At 40.6% G+C, this 26,966-nt stretch overlaps 1 protein-coding gene across 2 annotated transcripts in view; it reads left to right on the forward strand.

Annotated features, from left to right (window-relative positions):
• Positions 1-26,966, forward strand: part of RNF165 (ring finger protein 165) — a 480,832-nt gene that overhangs the window by 284,219 nt on the left and 169,647 nt on the right. For both annotated transcript variants that reach the window (XM_044081988.1, XM_044081995.1), the window contains exons 2-3: positions 6,711-7,005; positions 25,442-25,567. In XM_044081988.1, the coding sequence (XP_043937923.1) occupies positions 6,711-7,005; positions 25,442-25,567 (421 nt within the window). The remainder of the gene's footprint in view (positions 1-6,710; positions 7,006-25,441; positions 25,568-26,966) is intronic.

The raw sequence follows: 26,966 nt of genomic DNA on the forward strand, positions 1-26,966 counted from the left end.
TGGCTCCTTTTTACTCTGGCTGCCTTCACAGTCAGTTTGAAGAATGATGCATTAGTAAAACCTGGTATGATTGCATCCTGCTGGAATACCGCCTTCTCTTCTCTTACTTTTGGCCACTGTTATTTGCAGAGGTTGACCTGGACATTGAATAGGACCCATATGTAGAATCTGTCATGTTTAAAATCCAGTTGTTTTTTTTTTTCTGGAGGCGATGCTCTGTGCATTGGTTATTTCGTTTGTAAGACACCAGGGTTAAACTTACCTAGCAGATAATTTAGCCAGCCAACCAGACAGAATGTAATAGTATGTATATTCCAAGTTTGTTACAGGAACTAGATCAAGAAATTATGAATCACTTACTCTTATAGTGAATACCTCACACAGCTAGGCCAGTGCAGAGATATTAACTTGCTTTGGTCATGTTGTTTTTCCATAAACTATATTGCTGTCATTCTAAGATTCCAGGACATACTGAAAAAAATGCTGATACGTGGGGACAGATTCAGAGACAGATACAGAAGGTATGCTGCAAATCTGCAGTGGATGGATGCCTGTTTGAATAATGCAGTGAACAATTGCATGTTTGAATAAACTATGAAGTGCTTCCTTCTTTAATATGCTTGTTTGTAGTAGCACAGTCCTGTTCTTTGTAATCCTGTTTGATGTAAATCTTTATGATTTTTTCACCTTTATTTTACGTATTAGGCAAGAACCATAAATGGTGATGTTTAAAAATGAAAAATAAGTTTCACAGTGATTCTTAATGGAATTTCAGAAATAGGTAGTCATTATTTGCGAGTAAGATACTTTGTGTGCTGAGGTACTGTGAGCAAAGTTCAGTACATGCTGCTGTAATTATTATTCAGGAAACATGATTTTTTTCATTAATTTACAATATTAGTATTTTAATGCACAGTGATTCAAAATGTGCTTACCTCCCTTCTGTAACATAAAGGACAAAGGTGCAGCTTTAAGTGTGCAGTTTCACAGTGATTCTGATATTTGAACACGTTATGTGACAGCACAATGTAGCCGTGTCTGCCGTTATGTTTACATTTGAACAAGTTATGTGACAGCACAATGCAGCTGTAGCTGTGTATGTCATTATGTTTACATTTGAACAAGTTATGTGGCAGTACAATGCAGCTGTAGCTGTGTCTATTGTTATGTTTACATTTGAACAAGTTACATGACAGCACAATACAGCTGTCTGCCGTTATGTTTACATTTGAACAAGTTATGTGGCAGTACAATGCAGCTGTAGCTGTAACTGTTGTTATGTTTACATTTGAACAAGTTACGTGACAGCACGATACAGCTGTGTCTGCCGTTATGTTTACATTTGAACAAGTTATGTGACAGCACAATGCAGCTGTAGCCATGTCTGCCATTGTTTACATTTGAAAAAGTTATGCAACAGCACAATGTAGCTGTGTCTGCCGTTATGTTTACATTTGAACAAGTTATGTGACAGCACAGTTGTCTGCAATTATATTTTCATTTGAACAAGTTATGTGACAGCACAGTGCAGCTGTAGCTCTGTCTACCATTATGTTTACATTTGACGAAGTTATGTGACAGCACGATGTAGCTGTGTCTGCTGTTATGTTTACTTTTGAACAAGTTATATGACAGCACAGTGCAGCTATGTCTGCTGTCATGTTTACATTTGAATAAGTTATGTGACAGCATAGTGCAGCTGTGTCTGCCATTATGTTTACATTTGACCAAGTTATGTGACAGCACAGTGCAGCTGTGTCTGCCATTATATTTATATTTGAACAAGTTGTGACAGCACAGTGCAGCTGTAGCTGTCTGCCGTTATGTTTACATTTGAACAAGTTATGTGACAGCACAGTGCAGCTGTGTCTGCCGTTATATTTATATTTGAACAAGTTATGTGACAGCACAGTGCAGCTGTAGCTCTGTCTGCCGTTGTTTACATTTGAAGAAGTTATGCGACAGCACGATGCAGCTGTGTCTGCCATTATGTTTACATTTCAACAAGTTATGTGACAGCACAGTGCAGCTGTGTCTGCTGTTATATTTACATTTGAACAAGTTATGTGACAGCACAGTGCAGCTGTGTCTCCCATTGTGTTTACAGCTGCAGTGCTGGAAAGCTGGCCAATGGATAACTGTTCTGTTGGGATGAGTCCGGTCAACGTGCAGCAGCATTAATGCATAAAGTGCAGATTTTTGCCCAGCTTGCATAATCTTCTCTAAGTATGGTTGAAAAAAATGACTTCTGCTGCACATAGTCCACTCATATCCAATGTATTCCAGGAAGATTATTATACTTTGGTGTACAGAATGTTTGTTCAGGTTTTTTCACATGACTAGGTACACGACTTAAGAGTGATTAATGAGCACTATGAGAAGAGATGTGTTCTGAGAGCCATACTTCCAGAATGAGTGTGATATGGTTGGCTAATATTTTCTTTAACAATTTGACTATGAAGATCTTCAGTTTTTCACTCAGATTAAACTGTTTTTAGGGTAGAAACAAGATTCAGTTTAGTGCACATAGATACTGCAGTTTTGACTGAGAACAGGCAAACTTTATCGGATGCTACTGTTATTGTATTTGTTACAGTTAGAAAGAAACACTGCATCAGCTTTGCAAACTGGTTGTTGCCTTAGGTAGTACCCCTCATTTAGCGCTCTCCCAAGTTTGAAGACAAAGATGAAAAAAATTCCTCTGGAGTTGAAGACCAGAAAAAGTTCTCTCAAAGTCGAGTACCAGAAAAAGTTCTTCAGCTATACAAAGCAACCAGTCATGTTTCAAGTTGTTCAGTATGTACAGAATGTCTGTTTTGTTCACACACCTGCTAAATTGTAGCAAAGAACTGTATGATAGCACCTTGCGGACTATAAAAATTGTCTGGCTAGACAAGGAGCTGTAACAGCTCTTTGTAGAATGGTTTTGCTAAACTGCAGACAAGAGCTATACCATCTCCTTGCTACACTTCCTAACACACAGACACGAACTGTCACTTAACAGCTGTGATTTTTGATTGCAGCTGCTTAAATGGTTGCCAGTACTGCCTGAGGGGACCGATTGGCACCTCATCTGCAGTTCTGATTGTGCCCCTAGCAGCTTGCACCTAGGGTAGCCACTCCGTTCTTCCCTCTCTTACTGTGCTTACGATTTTACTCAAGTCATTGACTCGTGATGGTTCTTTTCATTTCCTTGCTGCCTCTGGTATCTCTATTCCTGTGCCTTCCTGAAGTCTTGCCACTATTTTGAAAACAGTTCCCATAAATCCACTACTTGAATATGTCCCGGAAAGTAGTCAGTCCTTACAAATGGCATTCCAAGGGAGTCTCCTCCATTACCCCTTGTAAGGCCGTCACTACCATCTCTTTTCTTTCTTTTTTCTTGTCAAAAAAAAGTGGAGAGCAGTGACCATGTAAATTTGCATATCTGCTGATTATGATTAAAGTTTTCCAATTTTGTGCTGGTTTGTTTTGTAAGTTGTAGTTTTTATTGAGAATGGGTTCAATTCACTGGATATCCTTTGTGAGAGCATGTCATGTATTTGTTGACTGGGCTGCAAATCTATAATCATGCAATGACTGCTCCTTACTATTCAAAAATAAGCACTTTGATTGGACATTACAACCACTGTGCCTGTTATAAATTGAACATAATGCCAATACAAAAAAGTCTGGCCCCTCGTACATTGAGCTTCCAGGCTTTCTGTTTGTATTTTTGTATATGCTGAGGGATAGAGCAAAATACGAGAAAAATCTGGTAAACTTAACTGATTTTCCTTTTATTTCTGGACTGTCCTTTACAAAATCTCAGCAGTAAAAAGAAAAAAAAAACTGCAATGAGTCTCCTGCACTGTACTGGTGCTGGTGTGGGAACGTAAGTCTCATACGTATGGGCAGTACATCAGTAAATAAAAGAAAGATATGGAGGAACACTACAGCACCATTATACAAAAACGTTATTTAAGAAAGGTAAGCAATTTCTTTCTTAAGCAATTGCATTGTGTAATAGCAATAATCCACTCCTGGGTGTGGATTTATCAGAATTTACCCACAGCTAGTAGTGACTTATTTCTTAAACATCAGACCAAAAATATTTAAGTGCATCAACAGTGAGTGCTGCTGCTTTAATTAGGTTTTAACATATGATTTTTAAGGATTAATTACTGGGTACGTATAGAGCTCATTTCTACTTATTAATTGTACTGAGAAAATGTTGTGTATCTGGTGCTCAGCTTCTTATAAAATGTAGCCTGCTGAGTGTTAAGTTACATTTTTAGGTCTTGGATACTCCTTTTACAGTTTCTGAATGTTGATGTTATAATGCTGATGTTCATTTTTATTGTTAGTGGACAAAGTGTTAGTGTCTTTGGTATCCTGTCCTGGTTCTCTGTTTGGAGTTTCATTTATTTCAGTGAAATAGAAACACTGAAGCATATATCCAGTAACAACTGCTGAGCCCACTTTTCTTAAATTGTTGCACCTTCATGCCTCGTTCCGCTTTCTTGCTACTGAGTATCTGCATTCCTGTACCTTCCAATTCCTTTGTAATACGCAACAAAAAGTACCACATTACACATAAGCTTAACTGTGATTCTAGATCCATAGTCTATTTAGCTAAGTGTAACTGCTGTGAAGCATTTTACATAGGCAAGCCTGACCGGAGACTACGGGACAGGCTGTACCAACATGATTATGCCATAAGGAAACTGAAAAAAGAAAACGCTTTAGCTAATCACGTAATGAAACATCAAGGACATAGCTTTCATTTTATTGCAATTGACCAGGTCAAGAAAACAGAAAGAGGGGGTCCAGTACCTCTCTTTTTGGAGAATAAGGAGCTAGAATGGCAAATATTACTAGACTCATTTTCGTACCCAGGTTTGAATGAACATTGCAATATAGCTTGTGTCCTGAAAATGAGGAGCTACAAAAGATAACTCCTTTACCTTTGTCTTACTTCACTTTTCACTTCATTTTACTTTTACTTTAATAGTAATTTGTAGTAACATATACTTTCCACCACTGTTAAGATTTATACTTAGCAAGGCTTCCAACTGCAGTTGCAGGTAGTGATTTCACTAGATACTTTTTTACAAACACTTTTCTATAAACATTTTTTATATGCAGAACTGTTATGCATTGTTTTTAGACTGCTTTTATTGTGTATATATTTCTTACACACTTTCATGCTTTTAATGCACATTTGCTTGGTGTATGAATGTAACAAACTGCTGATGCATCAATGTTTTATGGTTTCCAACTGTTTTAAAAGTATGAAACTACATACTTTTGAGAATGCTCCTAAACAGAGCTTTCATTCCCTGAATTTACTTTTGCAAGAATGCTGCTAACACGTCTTCATTGTGATTGCATTACTAATTAAGGCGTGGGTGTGTTATAAAACTTGACTCTGACACTGCATTTTACTTTTGCCTCTGATGAAGCTGTAGTTTTAACCACAGCGAAAACGCTTGTTTTAACAATAAAGTGCGTTAAGGTTTAAGTTTTTTCCGACTTCAGTGTGGCTTTATACGTGCAAGTGGATTTCAATTTCAGTGGTACAGCTTGTATTGCAAACAGTCTTCACAATAAGGACTTTAACATTTTTTTGGGCTTTACGGTGCTTGTCCGGACTGCTTTTGTGCATTTTACTGGTTTCCGTTTGTCTGCTTTAACATTCCTGTACTGTGAACTCATGAAGTTCTACTAATGTGTTTCTCATGCCAACTGTTTTGGGAACCCTTACCATAAGTTTAGTAGTCAAGTATATACTTAAGTGAAGTCTGTTCCATGAAACAGAGACAGCGTTCCACGGGAGTCTCCTCCCATGCCTGGAGTACGGACATCACCACCACCTTAGTTACACTAAGCAGAAGTGAAAACAGTGCGAAGTCTTAACAGCCAAAGAGATGAAGCACAAGTAGCATTGTGTGTTTCCTGCTATCCAGAGTGTTGTGTTATTTAATAAAAATATATTTTTACATGACTTCTTTTTGCATGACATAATATTTCAAAATAGGACTACTGTATGGAAGTCAGGGCAGGTGGTAACTATGCAAATGCAGCTTTAGTCAGGGGAATAGCTAACTATGTCGAGAATGGGTGCCCAGCATAGCAGCACAAATGACATTACTAATCCTTTGTAATACCCTTCCAGTACAACCTTACGTGAAGAAGGCCATGGTTAAGGTAGGCTTCAGAGCACCTTGCATCTGACTGCAAGTTAATATGGACAAGGATAGCTGAATAGAAAGTGCTCAGATCAATTTGAGTGGATGGTTGCTTTACTGTGAGTAAAAGCAATATTTGTGTGCTCTTTAGGGAGTCCCCTGTGAGTGAACATGAATCCTAGAGTGGAATGCTAATACTCTTGTTAGGTTACAAACCGTTCAGTCAGACCTCAGCTACTGCAGATCTTTTTTAATATATTTTACTAGGTTGTTATCTAGAGGCAGAGCTATGTAACTACAAATAGTGTTATTAAATTTTGTTCAGCAATGCCAGTTATCTTCTGGTAATGGTTTGTTCTTTAGTTAAATCTGTACTTGACATAATTAATGCAAAGACAAAATAACGAGATGTAAACAAAGCTGCTTTGTATAAAATATTCAAGAATAGCTGCTATAGATTGCAGATGTTTTGTATTTAAATAAAGTTCAGGTGCTCCTTATGTTCCCTGACTTCACATCGTACCTTTTCTTTGCTTGCAGGTGCCCCTTTTCAAAGATCTCAGCACGCTCATACTACCTCCTGCCGGCACTTCCATCTCAGCCCTCAGCCTCCAATCTCAGCTGAGTTTCCCATGCCTCAGCCAGGAATGAACACTCATGTAGCTACAACCCACCAGCACACTGGTCCACTGCACCAACCCCTGCCTCCCCTGACACCGCTGCAGTTCCAGGACATGGCAGGGCCCTCCTTCCTACCTCAGGCACTACACCAGCAATACCTCCTTCAGCAGCAGCTCCTTGAAGCTCAGCACCGGAGAATTATGCCTCATCCCAGGTAGGTGTAGATGTGAGTGAAGATGCTCAGTTTCTCGTAGGTAAGTGTGTGCTGTTTAAAGTGATGTATATAATGAGTTATTTGTGCTGTTTTCATTGCTGTAATACATGTAGTGACAGTGTGTGTGTGTGTGTGTGTGTATATATATGTATGTATATATGTATATATATATATGTGTATATATATATATATATATATATATATATATGTATGTGTATATATGTGTGTGTGTGTGTATATATATACCTTGAGCTGAGGAGCATTGCTCACCTTCAGTAGTGATATTGTCCATCCGTGTCCTGAAAGCATCAAGGGCACTTTAGTACATCCTTAGAACACATAGTATTCTGTTGACCATGACACAGTTACTTTTGGTATTTGTGGCTGCTGGTTTGTCAATAGCATTTCAGTGCTTTCATTATAAATTACTGATTAGCCCCTTGCAGTGTATTGTAAACCGCAAACATTATCCTGGAGTGGTTAATTTCCTTATATTACTTCAGTAACACTTTTTGAAAATGTCATCTGTTTTAAATCAAGCGGTGATATTATATTGATGTGGGGATAAGTATAAAAATAGTAGAATTTTTACACAATACTGTTTTTAAAAATGCAGCATAATTTGCTTTTAGTATTTTTACCCTGATTTCAAAGCAGATTTGTTAACAGACATCCAATGAACAGAGTGGAAAATGTGAGATACTGATAAAAATAATTTAATGCAGTGACCTCCCTTTTCCATTTAAAGTCATATCCTAATCTTTTGTTGCAGGGAATGATTCTGAAGCAACCATGTTAAAATGCCATGGAAAATATTAAGGAGTCCTAAGTCATGAAGGCATGTTTAGAACTCATTAAAATGCACTGAAACACATTTCCTTTTAAGAGTAAAGCCTCACAGATGTTTTGGAGAAAATTGTTCTAAAGAATCACCCACACAAGTTAAGGCACGGTGTGACTGGGGCATTCCTTTAAGTAGAAGTTAGTGTAGCAAGGAGATGTTGACAGCTCCAGAAACTAAAAGATACAAGAGCTGATTTATTCCAGGTATGAGGAAAGATTATGAAGAAATGCAACAGATATGTACGAGTATGGTGGAGCATGTGATTAATTCAGTTAAAAAATAAAAAGACTGGGGCAATGCATTCCTTTTAGTCACCGGTACTTGGGTTGGTGCAATCATTAGTGGGGCGTAAGCAGTAAGATATTCAGGCACATCTTAAGCATGTGAATCCCCAAACCCTAACACTAAAAAAGTCTGTAAGTTACTCTGAAGTTTGGCAATCTCGATGCTAATTGCAATAGTGAAGGGGTGTGTGGACTTCATTCTCCACATCAAATATTTGTTAATATCATCATCTTTGGTCTATTTGGCTTGACACAATAGCCTTAGAGTTATGATACCATATTTTTACATCCTAGAGATTACTGTGAACTGAGGATGAGTTACGTGCTGCAAACAAGTGATTTGCAGGACCTATAGATGTTCATCGTGTTTCACTGTTGCAGTCATTACCATTGTGTTATCCTGCTGGCAGGCTACCCGCAGTCGGCCTGAGTTCCAAAGTCTAGGTCCGGCGTTGGTTGCTGTCGCCTCTTCCCTGACGTCAGTGTGCCAGGGCTATAAAAGATGTAGCCGACGCCATTTTCTTCAGTCTTTCTTGCCGCGCGGTGCCAGAAGCAAAAGCAGTTCACAAGTGCCGGTCGGCCGACTCCTGAGATTTTCAAATTCAAATTTCAGAACCAAAGTCTTCATTAAAGCTAAGTACTCTGTTGGGGAAACTTTTTTCTTGCTCCAGACCGATTTCAGAAAAAATTAATAATTGTATTTCTTGTGGGAAGCAAATACCTCATAAGGATTTTCATTCTTACTGTATTCCTTGCCTAGGCCCAGACCACGACGTTGCTAGTTGTCGGTTTTGTGCTAGATTTAACCAACGCACTATTAAGCGTAGGTACTATTTTGCATTACATTATTTTGGCAGAAGATTCAATTATATAATGCCATCAGAACAGCTGACGACCGGAGTTTATAAAAAGTGCAAAGAAAAGGACAGGCATCCGAGATCCAAAACCGACGACGAGGCTTCTGTTAGGCCTGTTGCCGGTTCTCAGTGAGGCGCTTTCGCAGCCCCTGACGCCCGCTACCTCAGAGCCACAGGCCGCTTCCGACTCCCACGTGGAGCCGACTAGGCCGACGGATACTCAAGGTATTGGACACTCGGAAACTATTCCCTCAGATGGGTCCGGAGCCGCTGAGCAGGCATCGGCTTCTGAGGGTGTTTTCAGACCTACACAGTTGTATGTAAAACCATCTTCAGTAACAAAGACAAGGACAAAAGCACCTCTAAAGACAAAGAAACAAGTACAGCATTCTCCTGGACAGGCTTCCATGCCTAAAAAACAGATGCTTAAAATGGCCGAAGACCTAATTATTTTGATCAGGGGTTCTCATCCCCTTCCTGATAAGAGGCCTAGGCAAGACATAGAATACGAATCTTCTGGTCAGGTTTCCATTTCCTCTGATTCCTCTTCTGAACAGGAGTATTCCCTTCCTCCCTATGAGGATTCTGATGCTGAAGAATCTATCCCTTCAGCCTCTCCTCCTGAGGATTCTTTTGGGGAGACCATGCATACCATGAGGGAGCATTTCCACTGGGAAAGCCAGGATTACTCAGAATCCAAGAAAAGGCTCACGAGACTTCCTTTTATTACCTCAGCACAGGCCCCTTGCTGTTCCTTCTGTTTTAGATATTGTAGATGATGTATTTTCAGAGTCCGGCCTGTCTCCTGACTCTTTACCTCCAGCTCCTGTTAAGCCAGACAGATACTACAGGGTGCCTGATTCACATAAATTTCTTTACAAAAACCCTACTGTTGACCCAGAAACTATTTTTCAGGGTCCCAAGGGGGTCAAGGCTTCCACTGCAAAAAACCCTATCCCCTCTGATAGGGATTCAAGGGCCCTGGACAGATGGGGAAAAAGATTTATACTTCTGCTACCTTGGCTGTAAGAGCTTTAAATTGTCAGTTTCATATGCTTAAGTATCAACAATACCTCATGTCGCTGCTTAAACAGAAAATGTTGGCAAATTCAGAATGTGCAGAAAACAAGGAAATGCAGGATTTATTGCATACAGCTGAACAAGTAGGAAAGCATACTTTGCAAAGTGGTTTTGATTCTCTAGAGACCTCCTGCAGGGCAGCAGTTACAGGTTCTGTTATTAGGAGGCATGCTTGGTTAAAAGAACAGAATCTGCCCGATCATGTTAAAGCAAAACTATTAGATGCTCCTTTACAGCATGATACTTTGTTTGGTGTTAAAGCAGAAGAGGTGTTGAAGAAAATGGAGGACAAAGCTAAATCTATGCAAACAGTGAAGGATTTCTTACAGGTACAGCCTCCTAGATTTAGCAGAAACTGGCCTACAAAGAATTGGTCCTTTCCAGTGTCAGGTCACAAAGAGGCAGATACAGATGCCCCAGAGGCAGATCACAGCCCCAAGGCTCATACAGGCCTAAACAATGGGGTGCTTCTACCTCCAAAGGTGGAGAGGAAAAATCTCAGCCATACAGGAAACCGTCTCAATGACTTTCCCCTGCTGGCACCAAGCACTTATCTTCTGGCAGCTCCTTTGGGGGAAAACTAGCACTTTTTTCATAAAATTGGCACATGGTCACCCAGGACAAATGGGTCCTAAATATCGTGTCTCAAGGTTACAGGTTTCACTTTCACACCCTGCCAAGACCACAAGGAATGCCAGACCTGCCACACAATCAATGGGCAGAGGCTCAAAAACAAGTTTTATCTCTCATGAACATGAGAGCCATTCAGCAAGTACCACAACAAGAGCAGGGACAAGGATTTTGCTCAAGGCTGTTCTTGGTACCCAGAAAGGACAAAGCCTGGAGACCAATACTGGACCTGTCCATCCTCAACACATTCCTGGATATTCCAATATTCAAAATGTTAACTCTGCAGCAGCTTCTGCCCATGCTGGGCAAGAACGCTTGGCTTGTGACTTTAGACCTAAAAGAGGCATACCTGCATGTTCCAATCAGACTGTCATGCAGAAGATACCTCAGATTTATAGCTGGCTCAATACACTACCAATTCTCTGCACTGCCCTTTGTCTTCACAAAATGCCTGGCACCAGTAATTGCATATTGCAGACAAAGAGGAATACAAATCTATCCTTACTTGGACGACTGCCTTATTCAAGCAGGGGAACAAGGACACTCTACTACAGCATCTGGCGTTTGTAAAAAGATTACTAACAGGTCTAGGTTACACAGTAAACGAAAATAAATCAAAACTTGTACCCTCTCAAGAGATAATATTCCTGGGTGCAAGCTTAAATACAACTGCCCAGATGGCTTATCTCACGCCAGACAAGCAATGACAACTGACTACTTATTTCACAATGTTGGCAACAAAGACCCAGTTATCTGCAAGAAAAATTCTGCAGGCATTGGGCTTCATGGCATCTTGCATACTACTAATTCCATATGCAAGACTGCATATGAGGAAACTTCAATGGTATCTAAAAAGTGTTTGGACTCAACATTGCCACAGCCTGGAAACAACAATTACCCTCATTCCCTGCCTGCAACAGGAGTTTCTATGGTGGGCAAAAGCCTGTCACCTCAACAAGGGACAGCCATTCACCTTACCCACAGCCAGGCAGATATCGACAACAGATGCATCAGATTATGCCTGGGGGGCACATATGGCAGGAAGATGTGTTCAGGGTGCATGGTCCACAAGTCAAATGCATCTACATATCCAATCAAAAAGAGATGCTAGCTGTTCAGAATGCCCTGACAGCCTTCAAGGACATAATTCATCCAGGACAACTACTGATAAAGATGGACAATACTACAGTCATGTGGTACATAAACAAGCAGGGGGGGGCACACATTCCTACCCCCCTCTGCAGACTAGCCATGAACTTGTGGGAAACAGCACTGACCTACCAAATATATCTGCAAGCACAATTCCTGCCAGGAAGGATAAATACTCTGGCAGAATAACTAAGCAGAAACCTAATGGATCCCCACAAGTGGAAGTTGGACCCACAAGTATTCAGCATGATAACAAGGAAATGGGGATGCCCGGATATAGACCTATTTGCCTCTCCTCACAATTACCAATTACAGAGATTCTGCACAAGGATTTATCACAAGCAAGCATGGAAAGTGGATGCTCTATCATTCAGCTGGAAAACCCTACAGTATATGCTTTTCCTCCTCTCCCTCTCCTCCCCAAGGTACTCCTCAAGGTTAGACAAGAGAAGCCAAAAATGATACTGATTGCCCCAGACTGGCCCCGCCAGCACTGATACCCAATCCTAAAGAGCCTGTCTCAATGCCCAGCTTGGACATTACCTTAAACTCCACACTTACTGACCCAGCAGGACAGTATGATACTGCACAGCCAACTCAGGACCTTAAACCTGGCGGCATGGCATATAATGTAGCCATTCAAGACACACCTCTCTCTAAAGCAGTGATGGATGTTATTTTGGAGGCCAGGAGGCCTAGCACCAGAAAATCTTATGCAGAAAAATGGAAGAGATTCTGTGCTTGGAACTAGACACAAGGTATTGATACAACTGCTCCAAATATTCTTCAGATTTTTCAATATTTAACTGAGATGCTAGATAAAGGCCTTTCCTTTTCATCAATTAAAATTCATGCCTCTGCTATTTCAACTCATTACAATACAGAACCACCTATTTTTCTCATCCATTACTAAGGCCAGTTCCTCAGAAGGGGACAAAAACATAAGACCTCCAAGGAGAGCACCAATACCTGCATGGGACCTCAACTATGTCTTGGAAAAACTCACACTGCCTCCGTTTGAGCCAGCCTCTACAGCTGATATAAAATTCTTATCCTGGAAAAACAGCTGTGCTCCTAGCAATTACCTCTGCTAGACGAGTCTCAGAGTTACAGGCACTCATGGCTGTGAACCCTTTATCATTTTTTATCCGGACAGGGGTTCTCTAAGGACAAATCCTACATTTATGCCTAAGGTCATGTCCAGTGTGGCCCTTAACCAAACTATTCATTTGCCTACATTTTTCCCAAACCCACAGAATAAGGGTGAGAGACTTCTGTATTCTTTGGACATTCACAGGCAGTTGCGCTTCTACTTGGACAGAACCAAAGCTTTCAGAAAAACTGAACAGCTTCTAGTGGCATATGCCACAGGATCACAAGGAAAGCCTATCTCAAAACAGACTATTTAAAAGTGGATAGGCCACTGCATTCATTTCTGCTATTCACAGCATGGCAAATCAGTGCCTAAGGACATTAGGCCACACTCAACCAGAGTAGCAGCCACTTCAGCAGCCTTCCTCAGAGGAGTATCAACCAAAGACATCTTAGAGGCTGCAACTTGGAGTTCAGTGCATACTTTTACAAAGCACAATCACTTACCTCTCTACTCTAAATCCAGGGCAGGCTTTGCCACAGCAGTTTTGCAGGGCCTAATAGCTTCCCCTAATCCTATTTAGCACCAGCCTCCCAACCTTAGCTTTGGGATTCAACCCAATGGTAATGACTGCAACAGTGAAACACGATGAACATAGTACAGTTGTGTATCTACCATAAATGTAGATGTTCGAGTGTATTCACTGTTGCAGTCCAAGTTACCCTCCCACCATCCCCCTTTTTTCTTATGGGAACTTATCTATACTTCTCTATCCTATACAACCTATGTGGTGTATTTGCTTGTAGATGAAGGAAAAGTTGATTTTTGTGTATGCATGCTTATTAGCATTATTTAGCCTACCTTTTTAGGGGCACCTGACATCTGGGGCAAGAAAAACTGAAGAAAATGGCGTCGGCTGCATCTTTTATACCCCTGGCGCACTGACGTCAGGGAAGAGGCGACAGCAACCGACGCTGGACCTAGACTTTGTAACTCAGGCCGACTGCGGGTAGCCTGCCAGCAGGATAAGCCAATGGTAATGACTGCAACAGTGAATACACTGGAGCAGCTACATTTATGGTAGATACACAACTGTACTTTTTATACTATGTGTTATTTATAGTCATCTCAGTAACACTCCCGGTCTCTTTTGTCATTTATTGAGCAGCACCTGTAGAGATGTCCTTGGGCTATTCATTTTCTGAGGGGGGAAAAAAAACTATAGTATTGATTTTTATAGTTAACCAATTGTGCATTGTATTCTTCAGTTTCAAGGTCAGAGCTTTCAACTTTATTTTGAGGAATTTTGCCCTGAAGTTTGTATTCTCTTCCATGTTTAGATCACATCCCTAATTCTGTCATTGCACTCAGCCAAAGTCATGTAATGTTTTGTAATAGTTAAACTGAAATGTTTATACATTGAATTTCAGTTCAGTCTATCTTTACATTTCAGGTTATTTATTGTGAGTGAAACATTGCTTTTTGCCTGAAGGAGTGTTTCTTTTTTTTTTTTCAAAACAGGTTTATTGTTTTAACATATAAGAGAAATATCATAACAATTTTATACAAGTAATTAAAAATAGGTATTATTATAATATTCAACAAAACAACTAAAGTATTTACAAAGACATCCACTACAATCAGATCAATTAATTAAACTAAAATACCATGCTATTGAAATTAAAATTTTTTTAACAAATTTTGTAAATTATCCCATGCAATAAAATAAGATGTTTTTCTATTTGTTCTAGTCCTAATTGTGTTTATTTCCATATGGCACACTATATTCATAACATTTTTAAATTCATTGAACGAAGGAGGTGTATCTGAAATCCAATTTCTAGTTATTATTTTCCTAGCCACTGCTAGAATAGACCATAACAAGGGAAGCTTAACCTTTTTAACACTTTGAGGTACAGGTGTGTTGAATAGTATAAGAGATTTAGAAATAATGAAATTATCTGTAAAAAGAGCCTGCAAAAATTCATTAATTGACTTCCAGCATTCTTTCAATTTTATACAGTCATAAAACATATGAGCCCAGTCAGCATTAATTTCTACATTACATCTCTTACATAGATTATCTTTATTATTTATTTTATTCATCATCAAAGGTGTATAAAAAGCTGAAGGAGTGTTTCTGAATACGACTGAAAATTTAATTAGTTAATTAATTTGGGATCATTTCATTAGCATTTTATTGTATTTATTCAGCTTGATATTTTGTTCCTGAGTTCCCTCAAAAAGAAAATTACCAGTTTCAACACCTGCAACCCTTCCCTGATCTTTGTCAGTTGTCTGAATAAAGTAAACTCAAATTAAACAAATACCAAAAAAGTTACTACATTTTTCTCTTCTCAGAGATCCTCTCAACTTCCTGTTCTTACTATTTCAGACATTAATAGTCATTATTATTCCTTTTCTAAATGAGTACAAATACTTAGGCCCAATCCTTGACTTTGCATTAAGCTTTACAACCCACAATGATAGTGTCATTAATAAAGTCTTCTCACAGCTAACACTGCTGTAGAATATCACATCTGGCATATCTTCTGTAACACTGAGTGAAGACTACCCCCCCCCAAAAAAAAATAAATAAATAAATAAAATAACAAAACTCCCATTCTGGGAACATTCCTACTCCATAAGGAAATCCCAAGAGAACTTAATATTACTCAGGTCGGTGTCCCCCATTTAAAACAGTGACATTGGTGAAAGAGCCTTCTCACAAACAGGCCCAGCTGTCTGAAACAAACTACCAGCTGAAATTAAGCTAAAGATATTTGTACCAAGTTTAAGAAGTCCCCTTCTGAGCACCTCTTGATGGACATTGCTTGCAGTTGTTTTGGATTCATGGATAAACTCTTAAAGGATTAACATACTAAAAATGCTTGCAGTCTTTCAGCTGTTTTCCTTTGGCATTTAACTGTCCATACTCCTGCATTCTCCTCTTAGTCTTTCAGGCTAGCTCTGTAGTTAGTATGTTTTACTCAATTCCCTTTGAGTTTTATTTTTTGTTTTTTAAGGAAATTCAGTTTTAAACTTTAACAAGTAATTTCATGTAGCTAAACTGTAATACATCCCATACAAGCTGATAAAACGTAAATGTAAACTTGCTACTTTATTAGAAACAAATAAAAACTGTATAACATTATACTTTATAAAAACTGTATAGTAATTGATCTAATGTTGTCAATCTTTGTTCATTCTTGATGAATGGGATTCTGTTCTGATCCTCGGCACCATCTTGGGCTTTATACACCTCGCGTCAACCAAAAAACTCTCAAGCTAAGACTTCATTACCTCAGATCTTGTTTGCCGCTCTGTCAGCAAGATGCATCGGCCATTGCTCTCAGCTAAGTCTTTCAAAATTATTTTTTTCTGTCAACATATATATGTGTGTGTGTGTGTGTCTGTGTCTGTGTGTGTGTGTGTGTGTATGTGTATATATGGAGGTTTTTTTCCTACCTATACATTTTATAACTTTGGCTACCGTGTGATTGTCTGAATACTCTATCCCTTATTATTATTAACCCTCTCCACCTTTCTTACCTCTACAGGTATTTCTCTGTACCATCGTTGATACCTCCTTTCCTTTTCTGATTACCATTTTGGTATTCTTATCTACCATAGTTGGTAGATTTTTCCATCTATCCTTAGTGTTTGTGTGTGTGTGTGTGTGTGTGTGTGTGTGTGTGTGTGTGTGTGTGTGTGTGTGTGTGTGTGTGTGAGTATTGTTAGTGCTTGTTTATCATCAATGCAAAATGGTAGAAAAACAAAAAGGCACTTCTGCACCGATTGCTACTACTGTGATGCCATCAGCACCTGCGTCTTTGGTTTCCTGTTCAATGCCAACAAGGTATTCACCTTCCATAGACCTCTTTGTGGGCCAGTTGCCCAGTCCCTTTCTGGAATGACCTGACTTCCCTTCAGGTTTTTCTGTTCGCCCCTCCAGGAGTTTCTCTGAGGTAGATGTCATGAGATTGCTATATCAGCTGTTGGTGGCCAGAGGTATCATTGCCCCTTCCCAAGCCCCTCTCCCTTTTGGAGTTTGGGTATCTTCTCCAAGGACTCTAACACTGTCTCCTCCTCTGACTTCCACCAGAGCTTCAGAGCCAGCACTTAGATCCTCCTGGTGCCCACTGCCTTGGTGCCATCAGGCATCCCTTCCTCGGCACTAAATGTGGCTCTGACTTCTTCGGTTCCCTCATCGGAACTGATAGATTCTCTGGACTTAGACTCAGCTGCTGGTTCTGAGGGTCTTGGATTGGCTTATGATTTTTATACGGAGCTGACCTTGGCTGTTGGGACTTTGTTGGTTGCAGGTCCTTCCCTGGCTCCTGCCTCAGAAGGTGGACTCTCGGACCGGGGTGTGACCTCAGTTCCGAGGTGGTCTTTCTCAGTTCCGAGCTCCCACTCCTCTTCAGGGGCCCCTGGCTTCCAGGTTATGGAGATAGCTTTAGCTTTTGCAGGCTCTCAGCTGTTTCCTCCTGCATCGGAGTGTCATATTACCATATCTTCTGGCCCAGAGCCAACACCAGTCTCACAACATTACAGCAAGCACCAAAGCTTCAAGTTATCCTTCTTCTTTGGAATCTTCCTCAGAGATCCCCACTGAGGACCCTCCCCCCGTAAGAATCTGTCACCGAGGACAAGGATTTCAATGAAGGGGAAGGTTCCCCCCAGTCAACCCCTGACCTCATAGAGATCCTCAAGCAGAGGGGTAACTGGAAGCCTCAAGACCTCACCTCAGAGGAATCTGCGTACTTGCAAGCATTCAGTGCTTGACATCTACTTCCTCTGTGACCCCCAGCTGCTGATGATCTTATTAAGCTGATCACTCAGCGGGCTTGGAAGGCCTCTGATTCCATAGAGCCTATTCCCCGGAGACCAGACAAAATTCTTTCTCTGCTGGAGGATCACCAATATTGGGCCAAGGGTTTAGCAGTAGATGCCATGGTAGTGGCAGCTGTCACCAAGAAAGAACTCACTGATGAGGGTCGGCTGCCACCAAGAAGGAACTTGCAGATGAGGGTCTTGCTGTAGATCCTCCTAACTGGGAGACTAGGATGATGAACAGATTTGAAAAGTGGATCTACGCTTCATCGACTTTTAGCATTCAAGTATTTGAACTTTATGGCATATTTTACTAGACTCCAGAGAGATCTGATTAAGGAGTTATCAGAGACTGTCACTGGAGCTGTATCTAACAAGGTGCAGGATAAGGTCACCTCTCAGCTAACTACCCTGGAGTCTATTTCAAACTCATCCATGCATCTTATTGTACACACAGCCGAAGGCATGACCAGAGCAGCGAGTTTTGGAGTTACCATGCCTGGATGCGCTTGTGTGAATACATGGAGCCCTTCAAGTCCTCCTTCGTCAATGCTTCTTTGGATGGATCATCTTTGTTCAGCCCCAAGGTGAAGGACACAATAGCCCGGTGTGAAAAGGGTGGAAAGACACTGTCTGCTGTCGGCATTCATTTTTCTACTCCTCATTGATCCTACTCCAGGAATCAGAGGAGTGTAAAGATGTGGTTCAAAAAGTCCCAGGAGCCTGTGCAGGACACACATGGTGGCAGCTCCCCTTAGGGCAGAGGGGAGAGCTCAGATGGAAGACTCTGACTGCGAGGCAAAGATGGCCTGCAAAACAGGGTTCCAGAGATTCTTTCTCTGGACAACCCTAACCGGTGCTCCTGACCAGATAGGATCCGGATTTTAGTCCAGGTTATTTTTACTGCCAAAGAAGACAGGGTACTGGAGGCCAGTATTGGACTTCAGCCTTCTGAACAACTTCACTCAGCTGACAAAATTCCGGATGGTCACAGTTCAGTCTATTCTCCCCTTTCTAGGGGAAAATAATTGGATGTGCTCTATAAACCTTCAAGATGCATGTTGCCACATAAAGATGGACAAATGCTCAAGAAGGATGTTCTTCGTGTTTCACTGTTGCAGTCATTACATTTGGGTAATCTGCTGGCAGGTTGCCCTCAGTCGGCTGGAATTCCAAAGTCTTGAGTCCTGCGTCGGTTGCTGTCTCCTTTTCCATGACGTCAGGTCATCAGGGTTATAAAACAAGCAGCTGATGCCATTTTCTTTAGTCTTTCTTGCTGCGCGGTGCCCGAAGCAGAAGCATTTAGCAAGTGCCGGTCGGCCGACTCCTGAAATATTCGAGTTTGAGTTTCAGAACCGAAGTCTTCAATAAAGCTAAGTACGCCATTGGGGAAACTTTTTTCTTGCTCCATACCGATGTCAGAAAAAGTTAATAATTGTATTACTTGTGGGAAGCAAATACCTCATAAGGATTTCCATTTATACTGTATTCCTTGCATAGGCCCTGATCGCAGTGTGCCTGGCTGTCGGTTTTGTGCTAGATTTAACCAACGCGTTGGTATATTTTTGCCTCAAAGTATTTTGGAAACAGGTTTAACTACCCAAAAATGTCATCGAATAGCAATCCGACTACCGGAGTACATAAAAAATGCAAAGAAAAGGACAGAGACAGACAGTCGAGGTCTAAAACCGATGAAGACCCCATCACTGCATTAATTTAAAGCAGCTGGGATGGCCTGAACTACAAAATCTGATTAAATTCCATCAACTAACTAAAGTCCACAACTCTCTTTACAAACCTTCCAAAACTCCTATTCTTTCCACACTAATCACTCACTATAAAAACCTGGAATCCTTAAGGTCTTCTCAGAAACTTCTAGTACATACCACTAAGCCAAACAACAAGGCTGGTGACTCCCTTTTTTCTAATATTGTTGGAAAAGCCTGGAATCTCCTCCCAAATGAACTCTCCACACTTCCCTCACTATCCTGTTTCAAAAACAAATTGAAAGTGTTCCTCAAAACTCACTGGTTATGCCCCTGTTCAAAACCTGACTAGTATATATGTCTCTAAATACTTTGCTCTTCCTATGACTGTCTACTCATTAACAGCAACTCCGTCCTATTTAATCTGTTATACTATCTATCTATAGAATTCTTTGATTGTATTAGCATCCTATGTTATGCCTGTATTCTGCACTGTAAATTTTACTGTAATAGCATCTAATAGCTACTGTTAATAGGATTTATTTGTCTCATGTTTCCTAGTTGTTATTGTGTTAATTCCATTGTCCTATCTTGGAGCTTATCTCCCCGGGCCTCTACTGAAAATGGACATGTATCCAGTTAGACTAGCCCGGTCAACAAATGTAAAATAAAATAAAAATAAAATTAGATTAAATTATTAGATGCACCATTACAGCATGATACTTTGTTTGGTGTTAAAGAAAATAGAGGACAAAGCTAAATCTATGCAAATGGTCAAATATTTTTTTTTTTACAAGTACAGCCACCTAGGTTTAGTAGACACTGGCCAACAAAGAATTGGTCCTTTCCTGTGTCAGACAGACCTCATAGGGGCAGACCCAGATGCCCTAGAGGCAGACCCCAGGTGCAAGGTTCATACTGCTCAAAGCAATGGGGGCTTCTACCTCCAAAGTTGGAGAAGACAAATCACAACCATACAGGAAACAGTCCCAATGACTTCCCCCTGCCTGCACCAAGCACTTATCTCCTGGCAGCACCCTTAAGGGGAAAATTAGCACTTTTTTCTCAAAATTGGCACATTATAACTCAGGACAAGTGGGTTCTAAATATAGTGTCACAAGGCTACAAGTTCCATTTCCATACCCTGCCAAAGGCAAACGGTTGGCCAGATCTGCCAAAAAATCAATGGGCAGAGGCACAAAAACAAGTCTCATCCCTCATGGACATGGCCATTCAGCAAGTACCAGAGCAAGAGCAGGGACAAGGATTTTACTCAAGACTGTTCTTGGTACCCAGAAAGGACAAGGCCTGGAGGCCAATACTGGACCTATCTATGTTGAACACATTCCTGGATATATCAAAATTCAAGATGTTGACTTTGCAGCAGCTTCTGCCCATGCTATGCAAGAACGCTTGGCTTGTGACTTTAGACCTAAAGGAGGCATACCTGCATGTCCCAATCAGACAAATATGTAGAAGATACCTCAGATTTAAGGCTGGCTCAATGCATTACCAATTCTCTGCACTGCCCTTTGGCATATCAACTGCGCCCAGGGTCTTTACAAAATGCCTGGCACCAGTAATTGCATTCTGCAGACAAAGAGGAATACAAATATATCCTTACTTGGATGACTGTCTAATTCAAGCAGAGAATGAGGACATTCTTCTGCAGCATCTGGCATTTGTGAAAAGACTTCTAACATGCCTAGGGTATGCAGTCAACAAAAAGAAATCAAAACTAGTACCCTCTCAAAAGATAATATTCCTGGGTGCAAGCTTAAATACAACTGCCCAGATGGCTTATCTCACGCCAGACAAACAAAGGCAACTGACTACCTATTTCAAAATGTTGGCAACAAAGGCCCAGTTATCTGCAAGAAATATTCTGCAGGCTTTGGGCTTCATGGCATCCTGAATCCTACTAATTCCATATGCAAGACTGCATATGAGGAAACTTCAATGGTACCTAAAAAGTGTTTGGATTCAACATTGCCACAGCCTGGAAACTATGCTTACTCTCATTCCCTGCCTGCAACAGGAGTTTCGATGGTGGGCAAAGGCTTGTCACCAAAACAAGGGACAGCCATTCACATTACCCCCAGCCAGGCAGACACTAACAATGAATGCATCAGATTATGCATGGGGGGCTCAGATGGTAGGAAGATGCATTCAGGGCACATGGACCTTAAACCAAATGCATCTACATATCAATCAAAAAGAGATGCTAGCAGTTCAAAATGCCCTGACAGCCATCAAGGACCTACTTCATCCAGGACAACTACTGATAAAGACAGACAACACCACGGTCATGTGGTATATAAACAAGCAGGGGGCACACATTCTTAATCCCTTTGCAGACTAGCCATGACTTTGTGGGACACAGCATTGACTTACTAAGTACATCTGCAGGCACAGTTCCTGCCAGGAAGGAAAAATACTCTGGCAGACGAACTAAGCAGAAACCTCATGGATCCCCATGAGTGGCACCTGGATCCACAAGTCTTCAGCATGATAATAAGGAAATGGGGATGCCCGGACATAAATCTATTTGCCTCCCCTCACAACTACCAACTAAAAAGATTCTGCACAAGGATTTATCACAGACAAGCATGGAAAGTGGACTCCCTATCTTTCAGCTGGGAAAACCTATCAGTATATGCATTTCCCCCTCTGCCTCTCCTCCCCAAGGTACTCCTAAATGTCAGGCAGGAGAAGCCGAAGTTGATACTGATTGCCCCAGACTGGCCCCGCCAGTACTGGTATCCAATATTAAGGAGCTTGTCTCAATGCCCAGCTTGGACCTTACCTCAAATATCTCATTTACTGTCCCAGCAAAACAGTCAGATCTTGCACAGCCAACTCAGAACTTTAAACCTGACAGCATAGCGAATAATGTAGTCATACAAAACACACCTCTCAGTAAAGCTGTGATGGATGTCATTTTGGAAGCCAGAAGGCCTAGTACTAGAAAATCTTATGCTGGAAAATGGAAGAGATTCTGTGCTCGGAACCAGGCACAAGGAAATGATACAGCTGTGCCAAATATTCCTCAGATTTTGCAATACTTAACTGGGATGCTGGACAAAGGCCTATCCTTTTCCTCTATTACAATTCATGCCTCTGCCATTTCGGCTCATTACAATGTAGAGCCACCAATCTTTTCTCATCCCTCATTAAAGCAGTACCTCAGAGGAGCCAAAAATTTACGACCTCCAAGGAGATCACAAATGCCTGCATGGGACCTCAACTATGTCTTGGAAAAACTCACCCTGCCTCCTTTTGAGCCAGCTGCAAATGCTCATATAAAGTTTTTATCTTGGAAAACAGCTCTGCTCCTAGCAATAACTTCTGCAAGATGAGTTTCAGAGCTACAGGCACTCATGGCTGTGGAACCTTTTATCATTTTTTATCCAGACAGGGTCTTTCTGAGGACAAACCCAACATTTATGCCTAAGGTGGTGTCCAGTGTGGCTCTCAACCAAACTATTCACCTGCCAACCTTTTATCCAAATCCACAGAACAAGGGGGAGAGAATTCTGCATTCTTGGACGTACACAGACAGCTTAGATTCTACTTGGACAGAACCAAAGTTTTCAGAAAGACAGAGCAATTACTAGTGACATATGCTGTAGGATCACAAGGAAAGGCTATCTCAAAGCCGACTAGTCAAAGTGGATAGGCCACTGCATTCGTTTCTGCAATGTACACCATGGCAAGCCAGTACCTAAGGGCATTACGCCACCCTCAATCAGAGCTGCAGCCACTTCAGCAGCCTTTCTCAGGGGAGTACCTACCAAGGACATTTTAGAGGCTGCTGCTTGGAGTTCAGTGCACACCTTTACAAGGCACTATCATCTGCCATTCTACTCTAAATCCAGGGCAGGCTTTGCCACTGCAGTTCTGCAGGGCCTCATAGCCGCTCCTAATGCTGTTTAGCTCCAGCCTCCCAACCTTAGCTTTGGGAATCTACCCTAATGTAATGACTGCAACAGTGAAACACGAAGAACATAGTACAGTTGTGTACACTTACCATAAATGTAGATGTTCGAGTGTATTCACTGTTGCAGTCCAGGTTACCCACCCGCCATCCCCCTTTAGTCCAGGTTACTCACCCACCATCCCCCTTTCTTCTGATGGAACCTATCTTTCCTTCTCTGATTTATACAACCTATGTGGTGTATTTGCTTGTAGATGAAGGTAAAGTTTATATTGGTGCATGTATTTATATATATGTGTATATATATATATATATATATATATATATATATATATATATATATATATATATATATAAAATATATATATAAATTTTGGCTACCCTTTTAGGGGGCATCTGAGATCTGGGGCAAGAAAAACTAAAGAAAATAGTGTCGGCCGCATCTTTTATGCCCCTGACGACCTTACGTCAGGGAAGGGGTGACAGCAGCCGACGTAGGACCGAAGACTTTGGAATTCAGGCCGATTGAGGGCAACCTGCCAGCAGGATTACCCAAATGTAATGACTGCAACAGTGAATACACTTGAACATCTACATTTATGGTAAATGTACACAACTGTACTTTATGGAAAGAGTGTGGGGGCATAGCAAATTCTTCAGTGACAGAGTAGATGGTGTCTAGCAATACAAAATATGAAAATGTTTGGTATATAATATAGATGTTTTAATTTAATGGTCATGAGTGATGAGAACTTTTAGTGACTAGTTCAGTTTGGAAATGCATATTTTTACTGAAATATGCACAGAGCTATTTAGACTTTTTGGGTGGCGAAAGCCAGGGTACCTTTTTGGCTAGCTTATACAGGTCCTAGGGCCAACAGTCTAGTACCTACCTATGAACTTCTGCAAAGCACAGCTTATATTGGGACTGAAGTTAAACTTTCATAGATTAAATAGGAGACTTACGTTTAGAAATTATTCAGTTGTATTGCATCAGCAACAAAGAAATATTCAAAGTACTAATTATTGTTAGAAACAGAAATAATGTTGAATTTGAAGGAGTCCAGATGTTACAATTTTGTTTTAATTGTCTGTATTAGTGCCAACCTCTGCCACGTTGTTCTATTTCATTTTTATTGTTTAACTTTCATTTGAAATGAGAATCTTCCTGGCTTACACTTCACCCAAAGTTGTAGCTAGGTGAAAATTTGGAGTATTAGGTATGTTATGTTAAAGGACCATTTTATTAAATTCCTTCCATTTGAGCCAAATAGATGAAATGTGTTTAGGTCAAGAAAGGTTTTATATGGGGTAAAACTGCACAAAACCTCTGTTTCAGGAGGCTGCATACCTGTACCCTCCCAGTTGTTATTATTTAAGCCAGTGTCACCAAATGTCATCATAAGTTATATTTTTTTTTTTGGTCTCCGACAGTTCAGTTTATTTATCATGACTGGCTGTGTTTCAGTCTAATGGGTGTTGCTGTAACTGCTATCCTATGTTTTGTAAAAAAATGGCAGAGTTTTACCTTTGTATAGTTTCTGGACTTCCCGTAGCCTTACTAAAAGTGTACATTTATTAGATTTGCTGGCATATTTGCACTGATACTCATAACTAGATACTGCACTAAAACAGATTGTGTGGTGCCAATTACAAGAAAGTGGAGGCACAACATTACTGACCTGCTTTATAATGCAGCTTCTTGCACTGGATAGAAGCATTTTTCTTCCTCAAAGAATTGTGATGGCAGATTATTTTGTGTGTGTTACTGTCTTTGTACTGTACACATTTTGTAGTATTCTGAGCCATGTTGTGATTCAGTATAGCATTACGTGGAAGTAATACTTAATGCAGAGATAGAACATCATTGTCAACTCTGCCTTTTTATTTGGTATAGCAAGCCAGTGCAAAAGAGTTGTCAAGAAACTGTGACTTGACCTTGATGTGCCTAACATATGTATATGTAGTACTGCAAGGAAGCAGTGCCCTACTAATAATCGAATGTCTGGGTCTTCTGCAGGAGAGCTCAGGAGCGACTGCCTCTTCACCCTCATAGATTACGTCCAGGCTTTGAGTTCAACCATCAGATCCACTCTCCTCAGCCAGTGGGACCCCAGCCCCGGTATTTAGCTGAGGGCACTGACTGGTGAGTCTTTTTCCGTTATGCCGTTTCTACCCATAAGTACTGTACGTCACTGTTGTTGTTTTGCAACACTATTAATTAACAAAGCTGATTTATATGTATACAGTTAAGAATGGGTTATGATTTTGATTACTTATTCATTCCTAGGCTGCATATCATATAAATATAGTTCAGTGTTTAAATGTAAACTGCATACCTAATTTAATGCATGGATTTGGATATTTTCTATATGAAATTAAAACTGAAACTGGCAACTCAAATGGCCCTGGTAGCTTTACATTAGATGCTTTTTGTGATCTGCAGTTTTTATTATATTTAAGGTAAGTAGATTCAACATTTGCCAGCTGTCACATCAACAGTAGAGTTCTGGTACTTACAGAGAAGCAGGTAGCATTAATGTACATTAAGAAGAGAGGGCACAGTTCAGCAAAACAACGTTGTGTTAGTACATTGCTGCAATGGTACAGGAATAGCCACAAAGATAGTTAAAGTGACCCTGGTGTAATGTTGTTGTAGTGGAAAGTCCTAAAGATCCCCACAAGATAGAAAGCTGTATCACACTTAACACAGCATAGGTCGTTTACTTGGTCACTGTGTTTTGAGGTGGCGGCTGACAGGTTTGGACTTAAATCTGTGAAATAAAGTGAGCTCCATATCTTATGGTCCCAGTAGGGTGAATGGATTGCCCTGTGTGAACACAGGCTGGAAGTGAGGGTTCAAGGTTCAGAAGGGAGCCAAAGATGGGACAGTAATGTAGCTCTGTTTGCAGTGACTAAAACATTTGCTTTAGTAAGGATGGTAAAGTAATATTTGTGGAGTGGTGACTAAACCATAAACTTACAGATTTTGTTTGACAGGACCTAAAGTTTATTACATTTCAGAACTAACAGTGCAGACACAAGTGTAAGCCTAAACAGTAAAAGTAGAATAAGCGGACCTTTTACAGTTGTGGAGTTTGGTTTGTAACAGGTGGCCAGGGGACACTTAGATTTAGCAGAAGTGGATCTGAATTGGGAAGAAATGGTGAGCTGTTGTTCCAACTAGAAACTCCGTGTTTAAGCTAAAATGACTGAAGACAATGAAAAGGTGAGGGCAGAATTTGTGAAAAAGAATTCGCTGTTCAAAAAGTCATGACTTTACTCTTTTTGACATTTAGTGGCAATCCTAAAGAGTTGAATATGAGTGAATAATCTTCAGAAACTAATATTAGTAGGTGAATCATCAAAAAGGTGTCATAAACATCTTCAGCAAACAACTAGGTAGCTATATCAGGGATTGTAGAAGAGAAGACATTAAAGAACACAAAAGAAAGCAGAGGACCTATGGCAGAAACCTGAGGGGATACCTAGATTAACATAAAGACAATAACTGACTTTGAAAGACCATTTGCTAAGGCAGCTGT

The sequence above is a fragment of the Protopterus annectens genome, chromosome 1.part1 (assembly GCF_019279795.1).
Source record: "Protopterus annectens isolate FY-2018-M chromosome 1.part1, PAN1.0, whole genome shotgun sequence".
Lineage (NCBI taxonomy): Eukaryota > Metazoa > Chordata > Ceratodontiformes > Protopteridae > Protopterus > Protopterus annectens.